Below are 10,660 nucleotides of genomic sequence, written 5' to 3' on the forward strand. Positions count from 1 at the left end.
CAGGAGCCAGTGGTGTCGGGACAGACGGCTCTGTGAGGGATACCAGCCCGGCCCAGCGGACCACGTGCTGTACGGTTGTAGGGTTGTGGGGTTTGGGATGTGGGAGCCTGAGGTCCCACTAGACACCCTGAGCGGGGCGGGCAGGGGACAGGTGGATGGGGCTGGGGTTTGGGGAGAGCGCTGGGCGGCGAGGGCTAGTGGGAGCCTTTGGCATAGATACTGTGTCAGAAGCCAGAGCCTGGTGACGTTCCCTGGGGAGTGGGTGCTGAAGAGGGGACAGCAGGACCCGGGGCTGGGCCAAGGTCCCCAGTGTCCGGGCTCTGGGAGGGGAGGGAGTGAGCAGTGGGGCAGGACGCAGCCCAGGACGGCGGGTGTCCTGGGACCCCCGTGGGGACGGTGTCGAGGAAGGACGGGGACCACATTGGAGGCTGTGAAAGGCCGGGTTCCAAAGGGGCGGGACGCGCCCAGCGGGTTTGGTGACCTGGACACCAGCGTGTCTCAGACAAGGACGGGTCTGATGAAGCCTGACAGATGACCCAGGAGAACGTGGGAGAGGCCACGGGCGGCAGGGGCTGCCACCCTGTCGCCAGAGATGGTGGGGGCGGCCGGAGGTCTGTGTGTCTGCGTGTCTGTCTCTGCGTGTCTGTCACCAGAGATGGCGGGGGCGGCCGGAGGTCTGTGTGTCTGCGTGTCCGCGTGTCTGCGTCTGTGTGTCTGCGTGTCTGTCTCTGCGTGTCTGCGGGTCTGCGTGTGTGGGTCTGCGTGTTGTCTGCGTGTCTGTGTCTGTGTGTCCGCGTGTCTGTGTCTATGTGTCTGCGTGTCTGTCTCTGCGTGTCTGTGTCTGTGTGTCTGCGTGTCTGTGTCTGCATGTCTGCGTGTCTGTGTCTACATGTCTGCGTGTCTGTGTCTGTGTGTCTGCGTGTCTGTCTCTGCGTGTCTGCGGGTCTGCGTGTGCGGGTCTGGGTGTTGTCTGCGTGTCTGTGTCTGTGTTGTCTGCGGGTCTGTGTGTCTGCATGTACCGATCTGTCTGCGTGTCTGTTTCTGCGTGTCTATGTGTCTGCGTGTCTGTGCGTGTCTGCAGGTCTGTGCGTCTGTGTGTCTGTTTCTGCGTGTTTATAGCTGCATGTTTACCTTTTTCTGCATGTCTGTGTGTCTGCGCGTGTTTACCTGTCTTTTTCTGCGTGTCTGTGCGTCTGCAAGTCTGCGGTGGGGATGCATCAGCATGCTGGCAAAGCTGAGGAGAATGACCTCGTAGACAGGAATGGATGTGGGGGAGAGGGGACAGATAATTGGTGGGGTGAGGCTCCTGAGTGGGGCTGGGACCTAGGCCGCAGTAGGGGGCTGACCATGGACGGTGTGCGGACCCCCACTAGCCCGGTGATGAGCGCACTTGGGCAGGGGGTCGGGGTGGGTGGAGGGTCTCATGACATAGGCTGGAGAGGAAGTGGGGGTGGGGACAGCGGAGAAGGTGCCCGTCCTAGCCAAATCCCTGGGTCCTCGATCTCAGCCGACTGCCCACCCTTCCTGCTCCAATACGGTGGTCAAAGCTGACCCCTGCGGTCACCGAGAACCTGCTGGAGTTGCAGGCTCAGGCTGCCCCCAGCCCATTGGGACTGCGGCTGGGTCCCCGACAGTCGTCTATGGCCACCAGCCCTGCCCTGATCTCCCATCCTCCAAGGGCCTTGCACCAGAGCTCGGGGACAGGACGGTGGCAGGGTGGCAGGGTGGCCGTCAGTGGCTCAAGCTGGTTCTCGATGGTGCACATGTGGGGTGAGCTACGCAGTGGTAAAAATGTTAGGATTCGTCATGTGAACTTTTAAGAGCAAGCACGGGGCTGCAGGGCGGGTCTGTCCTCCCTGCCACACGGGGCGAGGACTGCGCCCCCTAGACCCAGGCCAGGGTCCTGGGAAGGGTGGACTGAGGCTGAGAGAGAAACCACCAGCTGTGGCCACCAGTGGGCGCCTGAGCATCGTGCTGGGGCGCGCTGGGTCGTATAGGGAGGGGTCCGGGAGGCCGGAGGGGGCAATAGGGAACGTTTGGAGGGGGTAGCTACAGCTCTGAGCTTCCACACTCAGAGTGGGGACATAATCTGGGCCACCTCCAAAGGCCTGGTCCCTCCTAGCAACGCACCGAGCGCCTTCTCCGTGTCCAGCCCTGGGCTCAGGTGTGGTGTGGGGAGGGGTCACCTCCAAGAACACTCATTAGGCTGGGGCTGGGGTGGGCAGACGGGGCTGGGGTGGGCAGATGGGGCTGGCCAGCCAGTCTGGCTGACAAAAAGCTGAGGCCGGCCCCGGCCACCCACTCCCCTTCTGAGCCCAGGCCCGGAGATGGGGAGACTGGCCTCGCACCCGAGGAAGGCCCTGGCAGCTGCTGCCGGTGGGGCCATGTGGGCGAGGGGCCTGGAGACCTGAGCTGCCTCCCACCCCTAGCCTTGCAGGCCCCCTGATCTGATGGGTGCCTCCTCCACACCTGTGCCCGGGCTGCGCTGGGACCTGGAGCACCCTCCTCTGCCCACAGCACCTCTGCAGAGCCTTCCTGCTCCAGCTCAGACACCTCTTCCGGGAAGTCGGCCATGATGGCCCAGTTGAAAGGGTTTGTTTAAACCGATGAGGGAGGGGCCCCACCTGGCCTCTCCCAGCCCTGGCCCTTGCCCGCCTGGCAGCCTGGATGGGGCGGGAGGCCCAGCACCAGCGGCCCCCACCCAGCATGGAGGTTTTACCTCCTGTTTTTGAAAGCCCACGACTGACCAGCAGTTAGACGGGGCCAGGCAGGGGCAGGCTGGGGATGCGGAGCCTCTCCACCCGGCCACCAGCCCAGTATGTGGGCTGGGGCGGCAATGCCACCACAGCGGGGTGTGGCCGGGTCACCTCTTCTATGTGCCACCTCCTGGCGGGGGTGCTCCTCGCAGTCCTGACCCAGGCGGGAGGAACAAAGCGGCTGCTGTTCCCGGGCCCCTCCCGGTCTCGCTTCCCCTTCTGAGGATGGAGAACCCCCCTCAGCTTCTCCTTTCGGGGAGAAGGCCGTGGGCTGCTCTGTGACACCCCCGGGCCCCGAGCACCAGCAGCTCCGCTGCGTTTCATTTGCCCCCACTTCTCAGACGGAGAGGTCGAGGCTCTGAGGGCGAGGCCTCCTCCCGGCCCCGCTTGGTGCCCCGCAGCTCTGCCGTCCCCTCCCAGGGCCCTCGCCCTGCCCTGGGACAGTGAGGATGGCCCCAGCTCTGATGAGGCCTCCACCTGCCCGGGGCCCCACCAGCTCGGAGGAGCCGATGCCAGCTGCCAGAGGCAGCAGCGGGGCCCTGGGCCTGACTCAGGCTGCCGGCTCCTCTGACTCACCCTGGCAGGAAGGGGGCCCGCGGCCTCTGCCCACACTCGGCAGTGGTGCTGTCACTTCCCCTGCACTATGACAAGATGCGGCCGCCGCCGCCAGGCATGGCGCACAGTGGGCGCCGAGAGATGTCTGTGTGGTGGTGGGGGCCCCCCTTCCTTCCCTGGCCCCGGTCACTGCCCACATCGCCCTAGCGGGCAGCTGCTCCGAGGCCTTCTGGAACCCACTCCGCTGACTCAGGCCTGTCCAAGGCAAGGGGCGTCAGACCCTGGCCAGCGGCCCCCAGGCCAGGGTGGCTACCAGCAAGGGCTGTGAGGAAGAGGGTCCCCCATGCCCCAGCCTGGGGGAGCTGAGTGTGTGAGCATGTGACTGGGGGGTGGCATTCTGCCCTTGCAGGGCGGGGTGCGGGGCAGGCACTTTCAAATGAGTTTCCTTTTCCCCCACGTTTATTAGCATTTATTTGATGCTGAGATTACTCCTGTGTCTCTGGCTTCTTCTGGGACATCTTTCTCTCCTGGGCAACCTGTCTTCTGGTTTAGGGACGAGCTGCTTTTTCCAGTGTGATTGGCTCCGTGTGGCCGGGAGTCCAGGCAGCCATTTGCCCCCTGGGGCCTGGTTACCGGCCAGCGCCCAGCGCCCCCTCTGCAGTTCTGAGCTCTCTTTTGGGGCCTCCGACCCCGCATCCAGCCCATGCAGCCTGGCATCCCTACCGACCCCACCGCTGCTAGGACAGAATGACGCCATCGCGTCTGTGAAGGGACATCCCTCAGGCACCCGGCGGCTTTTCAGATGTGCAGCCTTCGATGGCCTGGGCGGTTGCATGCGCGTTCTTAAAGCGGATACGAAGATGTGAACCTTTGGCTTTGCGTGATTTCGTGGGGATTTCTGGGTCAAGTGAATAGCAGATGATTCTCAGAAGCCGTCTCAGGCCACTTATAGAAAGAGGAAGCCAAATGACTTAGCTTTCTGATAAGTCGAAGCTGGGCTTAGAGTACAGTGCGGGCGTGGAATGAGGAGCCTGGAGCCCCAGGTCCACAGGGGGGCCACCACCCCGCCGCCCTGCAGGCCGGGCTCCCCCGAGAGGTCAGAGGTGGAGTGAGGAAGAGGAAGTGAGGGCTCCCCAGGCTGCTGCCGAGGGGGTGGCCAGGGACTTCCCCGCCTGGCTCCCTGTGGGGAAGAAGGGCCCCAGGAAGAGCTGTTCCCTGAAGGAAACAGGGCAGCCTGACCCCCGCCTGCCCGTCCAGGCGGGCACGGGGCCCGAGCCCCGCAGAGGGGCGGCCGAGCATGGCAGGACCGGGCATGGCAGGCCCGAGGCCCGCCCGGCCTCTGAGTTTTGAGCTCTTTACTACCCCAGCTGCCTGCCCTTGGGTCTTGCCCGCTATGAGCCTCACTTTCCCCATGTGCAAAAGAAGACAGAAATGTGGCCTCTGCTGGCACATGACAGGGATGAAGCCAGGTAAGGAGGGCCCCGGCCAGGCCACAGCAAATCTCCATCCCCCCTGCTGGGCCTGGTCGGCACAGGCCGAAGTTGTGAGCCTCAGGGCCCCTCCTTGGTGGGACCTAAATCCCGTGACCTGACTGTATGACTGTGTCCAGGGCTGTATGGCCATGTCCTGGGCTGGCTGTGCCTCCCAGGCACCTAAACGTAGCCATTTCGATCCCAAGTTCCCTTCGCAATAGTGCGCGTGAGGCTTCTCTACACACCTCCCCACACGAGAGCAAAGGGCTGAGTTCCCAGCCCCCTGGAGCCACCTCGGACGGGCCTGCAGCTCAGCCTCAACTTCCAGCCAAGACCCAGACCCCCGGGTAGCCCCAAAGAGCACCTTTATTCACAGCAAAGGACGTCACCATAGCAACCACACTGCAATCCCTGAGAACTTTTCCCTTATTGTTCACTTTCCTAACTATGTCTTTGCAGAAAGAAAAACAGAAGACAGAACATACGCCCGGACCAGGTGTGCCATGCTGGGCCGGCGGGACACAGGGCCGATGCAGGAGGGCACAGGAGAGGCCAGACGAGGGGACACATAAATACGTGGGTGTCAGACACGTCCAGCTTCAGCCGCAAAGACAATCGCAAGGGCGGCTTCTGCTTTTTCTAATCCACAGAAGAGATAAAATAACACCCTGCCCTGCTCCCCCCAAATGAAGACAAAAACACCCTACTTTTACCCACCCCCTTTTGAAAAACAAGCACAGTAAAAAAATACTGTCACAATATTTACAGACACGCCCACTATGGGCGACTGTCTCTCTACTTTGGAGAGTAGGTTAAATCTCAGCTCTGACTCCCCATCTTGGGGAGACAAAGAGAAGACCCCCACCCAGCCGGCCACATGGCCACTGGGGGCTTGATGGGGCCACGGGACCCGGGCAGCGGCCGGACCACGCCTGCCCGGTCCTCGACTGTCCCGGGGGCTCTGCAGGGGGGCGGGGCAGAGTCGCAGGCGCAGAGGCGCCGCCCAGGGCCTGCACTCCGCGGGGAGAGGGAGGCCCCCCCACACCCTGTGGAGCAGACCCTGGTCCCACACGGCCAAAGGCTCGACAGTGATAACGCGGAACGGCCCTCAGAGTGACCCGTGACATCCGAACCCTTCCAGGGGACACAGGCTCCGGAGCCCGGCCACCCGTGGAGCCTGGAAAGGCAGACAAGCGGCACTCGCCTGCCCCTCGGCAGAGCAGAGCTGCCCGGCAGTCTGCTACGCACATGGGCACACGGCACACACACATGGAGGCATGCCCTGGGGAGCCTCCGGCGACAAGGCCACGGTGGCACTACAGGGTCCCCGGGCCCTTTGGATACCAGGGGCGCCCAGGGACGGGTCTCAGCCAAGGCTGCTAGAAGGTGGCGGTGCGAGGACACCAGGGCGTGTCCGGGTACAGGCGGCAGTGGACGGAGCGGAACCTGTGGGGACAGAGTGGGGGGCTGGTCCGTGGGGGGCGAGAGTGACAAGCACCCGCCTCCGGACTCACAGCACTGGGCGCCCTGCTTTGCCTTGAGCGGGGGTCCTGGGGGCACTCTTTAGAGTCCTGCTGCCTAGTGACAGCCAGCTCCGGTTCCACCAGGCCCCCAGGGGACGCTGCTGAGCCCCCCCACACACCGGGGCCTCGTTCCTCACCTGGACGGGTCAGCCTCCACCGAGAAGGGCCCCTTAACGTGGACGGAATTCCGCTTGTTTTCAAACATGCCGTAGCTCAGGGTCACCTGTGTGGACAGGGCAGAGTGAGGCTGGCGGGGCCCCAGTGTCCCCAGCTCTGCCCAAGGCTGGCCCTGTGGCTGGGACCGGGGAAAGAGCCTCCGCCTCAGACCACGAAGCAAGGCCGACGAGGCACGGGCAGCGCATCCCAGGAGTAAGGCCCAGGGCGGGGCCTCGCCCGGGGCGGGTGGAGTCGAGAGGATGCCCCGGATGCAGAAAAAGACGCAGAGCGGGCGAGTCGGCCGAGGACAGAAGACGGGAGGATGGACGAGAGGGTTCGAGGGGGTCCGTGCCGGCGGGGGAGGCGGCATCTGGATGGCAGCCAGCGGCCAGCAGTGAGGCCCCGCCTGAGCTCCCTGTTTAAACCCGCGACACCCACCCGCCCCTCCCGTCCTGGGCCCCGGGGCCAGCACACCTGCTCGTGCAGCTCCGAGGCCGGCACCTGCTGCAGGTTCTCCAGGTGGGAGTGGAAGAGCCCGCTGCGGATGAGCGGCACGCCCAGCAGGGCCTCCACGATGTAGCCGATGGTGCAGTCGTCGGGCAGCCGGATCCGTTCGGCTGTGCTCAGGAAGTGGCCCCCACTGCGGGAGGGAAGAGCCCGCCAGTGAGCAGAGGCGGGAGCCCCAGGCCCCCTGGGAACTGGGCAGGACCCCACCAGGCAGAGGTCACACGCAGCCAAGAAGCCAGGCTCAGAGAGGAGGGGGACGCGCCCGTGGAGTAGGAGCGGACCACGTCTGCGTCCCTATGGCTGGCTCTGCTGCAGGCAGCACCCCCGTCCCTCCCCGGGCCCTGACACCGCACCCTCCTCGGTACCAGCCTGGGAATTTTCTGCCAGTCGAGGGTTCCTGGGTGCAGCAAGGGGTCCTGCCCAGTGGCGCCTGGGCCTGGGTGCTCGCCCCCTCTGGTGCCTGCTGGCAGGAGGTGGGAAGTGCCGGGGACTGCGACTCAGCGTCACGTGCATGTGAGGCTGGGGACACCCACCGCTGGGAAAGTGAACCGAGCCAGGCCCCACTTGGGCAACTTGGTCGGTCGAGCAGACTCACCTGGCCCACGGGCTCATCTTCAAGGCCAGCCCGCGGCTGATGCAGAAGCCAGCCCCACCGGTGGCAAACCAGAAGTGGACGGGACGCTGTGGGAGGGGAAGTGTTGTGAGACCCGCCCCCCCAGGCTGCGGGGACACCCTCGGCCTCCTCCCCGCCAGCTCGGGCGCGGGTGGACACACGACTCACTATCTTATTCTCGCCGACCCTCTCTGTGGCCTGGATGGGCCTGTCCAGGCTGGGCTTGCCGATGTAAACGTCCTGGGTGTGTGGGTAGCTGGCCAGCAGGCGGAGCAGGGCCCGCACGTTCACATAGTTGTCATCGTCCGCATGGCAGAACCACCTGGGGGTGAGCAGGGCCATCAGGGGCTGGAGCGGGTCCAGGTCCGCTGTGCAAGGGGTGGGCACTGCTGGGCTAGGGGCCTGGGGTGGGGGCGTGGCCGACACTCACTTCCTCCCCGACTCGATGAAGCGGTCATACTCCACTGCCATCTTGCAGGACAAGGCCTGGCGACTGTGGGCAGCTGAGCAGTTGGTGTTGACCATGTTGCCTGTGAACGAGGGGAGGGGGCTGTAATTCGGTCGGCGCTGGCTCAGAGAGGGCAGCCTGGCCTGGAGTCACACAGCAGGCCCGTGCGAACAGAGAGGGATGGAGCGGGTGGCTGTGTGTCCCAAGGTGCCTTGGGTTCGAGCTGTGCCCTGCAGCAGGCTCCCGCTCGGCCCCCTCCCCAGCGCAGGACACGGCCTGGTGATCGCAGCCCCCCTCAGCCCAGCCCCCGCCGGGCACCCCGCCCCTAGCCATTCAGGCGGATTTTTCCCAGCACCGGCCACCTGTTGCTCAAAGGGGCCTGGGAGCTGAAAGGGCCTCATTTGCATGAGAATCGGGGGGCCGAGTGGTGGGGCGGGGCGCTGTGCAAACCAGTTGAGTAAAGTGCCCTCATAGGCCCTTGGCCTCTGCGACCTCTCGGGGAGAGGGGAAGATGGGGGACGATTTCCTCCTGGGAGTGGAGCCCCTCCACCCGCTCCCCAAGTCCAGGGCTCACCCGTGCGCCTGGCCAGTGCCTCGTCCTCCCCGTCGGTGAAAATGAAGGTCTGGAAGGAGAAACGTGGCCTTGTACCGGCAGCGCCGTGTCCCAGCCCTGGGCCATCGCAGGGGTCCGGCGCCGGGCACCCTGGGCTTCCAGCAACCGCTGCTCAGGCATGCCCACTCCCCACCCTGCTTGGGGCCCCGTGCGCACAAAGGGGGCCGAGGGCCCAACCCGAGTGGAAGCAGGGCTGGGGCTTACGCAGACCTCACCCCCCATGTCGACAGCTGGGCCCAAGGTCACCCGGCAGCTGTGCAGGCACGAGCCAGGTGGGGAGCCCCGCCCAGCCGCCAGGTAACCGGCTCCAGGCCCGCCCTGCGCACCTGGCGGGGCACACACCCTTATTGACACAGCCCGTGGGAGGGGGCAGAGGTGGGGGGACAGGCACTGGAGGTCGGCTTTGGGAAGCCAAGTCTCAATCAGTGGAGGACAAAGGCCTCTGCTGGGCGGCTGCCAAGCCCCAGAGGACAAAGGGCCGGAGGGAGGATGAATCACCAGGCATTGTCCGCCAGCTTTGTCCCAGGCCGCGGTCGGGGGGCGCCGGGCCGGCCTTAACTCGGCCGTGTTAAGCAGGAGTGGCCTCGCTGCCCATTACCATACAGCTGGCCTGGTTAACTGGGCCGGACTGGGCGCGCGGTCCGGAGGGCAGGGGTGCGGCCACGGCGCTGCCATCCATTGGGCTGGGCCTTCAGGCCAGGGGCCCCCACACCCCTGGCTGTGTGGCCAGCGGGCAGGTCACCTCCTCTGAGCCAAAGCAGCCACCGCTGTTCTCCGGAGACGCCGACGGTCCTTAGGGGTGAGGCGGGCCGCCGCACGCGCCCCAGCACACGGATCCGTGCCCCAGGCACTGTGCAGCCCGGTGCTCCGTCCTGCTGCCGGGGGAGGAACCTAGGCTTGAGGATGGGCCTGGCCAGAGTCACGTCGAGCTCCACCTGTGCCAGCACCGGGCCACCCCTGCCAGGATCGCCCGACGAGGCGGGCAACGGGGCGGGGCGGGAGCTGCCGGCGCCGCCTGGGCTGGTCGGCACACGGCACACGAGAGGAATGTTCCTTCCTCGTGCCTCCTGGCACACCCAGGCGTGGTCGAGTGCGCGGCCTGGGGCGCGGCGGGGCGCGCTCGCAGCACAGGCCGTAGGAGCCCCCCATGTCGCCTCCACGCCTGGGCCTCGGTTTCCTTCTGTGTACAGACGGGTCCCAGGGAGGACCCAGCACGCGCGAGCTGGGACACCGTGTACACCCAGGGACCTGGGGACCCACCTGGAGTGCCCCGCCTCCCCTGGGCGGCCCCGGCCCCTCGCCCACCCGGACCCCAGACCCGAACACACGCTCAGGTGCGGCCACGGCTCCGAATCACGGGCCCAGAGCGAAGGGGGTGGCAGGCTCCATCTACACCCTCTGCACACATGCACCCCTCCTTCCAGAGCCTGGCAGACACCCCAAGGCAGCCCGCACGCACAGACTCGCACCCAGCCCCCCGCCCGCTCCCCAGCATCCCAGCCCACGTGCAAATGCCCTGCCACAGGGTTAAAAAAAAAAATGCTTTCTTAATGAGATCAAGCGAGGCCTGTTCTCCATGCTTTGGTGGTGCCCTAAAAACCCGGCCCAAGGCTACGGAGATTAAAGTCACCTTTGTTCGGAGAGCCAGGAGGACTCGGGAGGGCAGGGCTGTGGCGGGGAGGGCTCGGGCCTCCTGTCTCCCCACATCAGAGCGACCAGCAGGGGAGGAGGCAGGCTGCTCAGGCGCCGCCCCACCCACTGCTCACAGGTCGTTTCCCGCTCTGAACAACGGGCGTAACAGAAGCTCACCTGTGCCCAGGGCAAGCGCCCTGACGCGGGCACCGTTACCACCTCACGTGCGGAGGCCAGGCAGGGCAGGCCCCAGCCTATGGCCATTCCCCGGGGGCAGAGGTGGTGCCGACCCAGCGGGGGCCAGGCCTTCCAGGGACAGAGACCCCCCCCAGGTCCCTCGCAGCATCCCCAGCAATGGGTCTGCAGGGGGAAGAGCTGGGCAGCA

General features: G+C 65.6%; 1 protein-coding gene across 1 annotated transcript in view; it reads right to left on the reverse strand.

Moving 5' to 3' along the window:
• Positions 1-3,762: 3,762 nt before the first annotated feature.
• The window catches only part of LFNG (LFNG O-fucosylpeptide 3-beta-N-acetylglucosaminyltransferase), a 9,315-nt gene continuing 2,417 nt past the window's right edge, over positions 3,763-10,660 (reverse strand). Inside the window, exons 2-8 of the mRNA XM_015592468.2 lie at positions 8,605-8,653; positions 8,013-8,112; positions 7,751-7,904; positions 7,565-7,650; positions 6,937-7,102; positions 6,444-6,529; positions 3,763-6,229 (exon numbers count right to left, since the gene is read on the reverse strand). Of these exons, the coding sequence (XP_015447954.2) occupies positions 6,163-6,229; positions 6,444-6,529; positions 6,937-7,102; positions 7,565-7,650; positions 7,751-7,904; positions 8,013-8,112; positions 8,605-8,653 (708 nt within the window). The 3' untranslated portion in view covers positions 3,763-6,162. The remainder of the gene's footprint in view (positions 6,230-6,443; positions 6,530-6,936; positions 7,103-7,564; positions 7,651-7,750; positions 7,905-8,012; positions 8,113-8,604; positions 8,654-10,660) is intronic.

The sequence above is a fragment of the Pteropus alecto genome, unplaced genomic scaffold, assembly GCF_000325575.1.
Source record: "Pteropus alecto unplaced genomic scaffold, ASM32557v1 scaffold56, whole genome shotgun sequence".
Taxonomy (NCBI): Eukaryota; Metazoa; Chordata; class Mammalia; order Chiroptera; family Pteropodidae; genus Pteropus; species Pteropus alecto.